The sequence below is a fragment of the Pundamilia nyererei genome, unplaced genomic scaffold (assembly GCF_000239375.1).
Source record: "Pundamilia nyererei isolate P.nyererei 1_Seehausen unplaced genomic scaffold, PunNye1.0 scaffold00210, whole genome shotgun sequence".
Taxonomy (NCBI): Eukaryota; Metazoa; Chordata; class Actinopteri; order Cichliformes; family Cichlidae; genus Pundamilia; species Pundamilia nyererei.
In genome coordinates, this window is record NW_005187611.1 from 135,634 (window position 1) to 136,792 (window position 1,159).

A 1,159-nucleotide genomic window follows, 5' to 3' on the forward strand; every position below is an offset into this window, starting at 1 on the left:
CTCTAGGTTTTGTTCCCTGTTGAACCGTTTTAACCACAAACTGTTTCTGTCTTTCTCTGTTCCTGTGGTTACACATAGTGTAAGATCACTCAAATTTTGTTTCGTCCCACTGCCTTGCCCAGAAATGTTTTATCTCAGTTTGTTTAGAGTCAAATGTTTCTTCTATAATGTCTAAAAGAATTAACTTAAGGTTGCCTTTTCTCACGCAGACAGTTAAAATGCAGACTGTAGTCTTATAGTAATATATCTGTATGGAAGTAAATAGTGCTGCTTCCTTCTTTCTGAATTATTCAGAGCTTGTAATGCAACAATCATTTTTCCATGACGTTTTTATTAAGCTAGTTAAGAACAACAGGGCAGCCAAGTAGTGTTAAACTGAAAAATCTGAACACTTGAGCAGCATCGTCAAAATGCCATAAACTCATAAACAAATGAAAGGTTGGTTTTCAAGAGATTAATTCTGAGTCTTTCTCAGCAGATGGTCTGTGTAAGTCTGTACAAAGTCTAATGACAAGTAGAAATGCAATTTAACTGATGTACTTTTAAATTTTGCACTCAAATAAAGTGTTTAAGTATCTGTTTCCAGTTTTATTTATTTAAAATACTTTATCATTGGACTGCAGTGTTTTACATGATGGTAAGAATTGATTCTTCCTGTTTTCTACAGACCTGCAGGATGGAAACACTGGACTTGCCAACGCTGAAACTCCCGTCTATGAAGGAGTGGAAGGAGGAAACATCACAGTCGAATGCAAATTTGTGATCCTTGGAAGAAAGACATTGTTCTGCAAAGACAAATGTGAAACTGGAAACATTCTCATTGAAACAGCTGATTACACAGCCCAGAGGGGCAGATACAGCATCAAATATGAAAAAAAAAATTTCTCAAAGGATATTGTGCATGCCAGCATCACACAGCTGAACAAGTCAGATTCAGGACGGTACAGCTGCACACTGGACACGAGTTTACAACCATGTGATTTCCAGCTTGTCATCACAGGAGGTGAATAAAAAAAATCTTCTTAATGTCCCTGAAGATGTGAAAGTCTCAATGATCACAGTTACATATCTTTCAAATAACCTACATGTGTCATATTTACACTACACGTTTAGTTTCATGAGTTGTGCTGTAAACACACATTAACACCTATTACTCACA

The 1,159-nt window shown here is 36.4% G+C and overlaps 1 protein-coding gene across 1 annotated transcript in view; it reads left to right on the forward strand.

The window, feature by feature from the left end:
* The window catches only part of LOC102193430 (uncharacterized), a 40,106-nt gene that overhangs the window by 8,043 nt on the left and 30,904 nt on the right, over positions 1-1,159 (forward strand). The window contains exon 2 of the mRNA XM_005747967.1: positions 668-1,003. Coding sequence (XP_005748024.1) covers positions 668-1,003 — 336 coding nt within the window. The remainder of the gene's footprint in view (positions 1-667; positions 1,004-1,159) is intronic.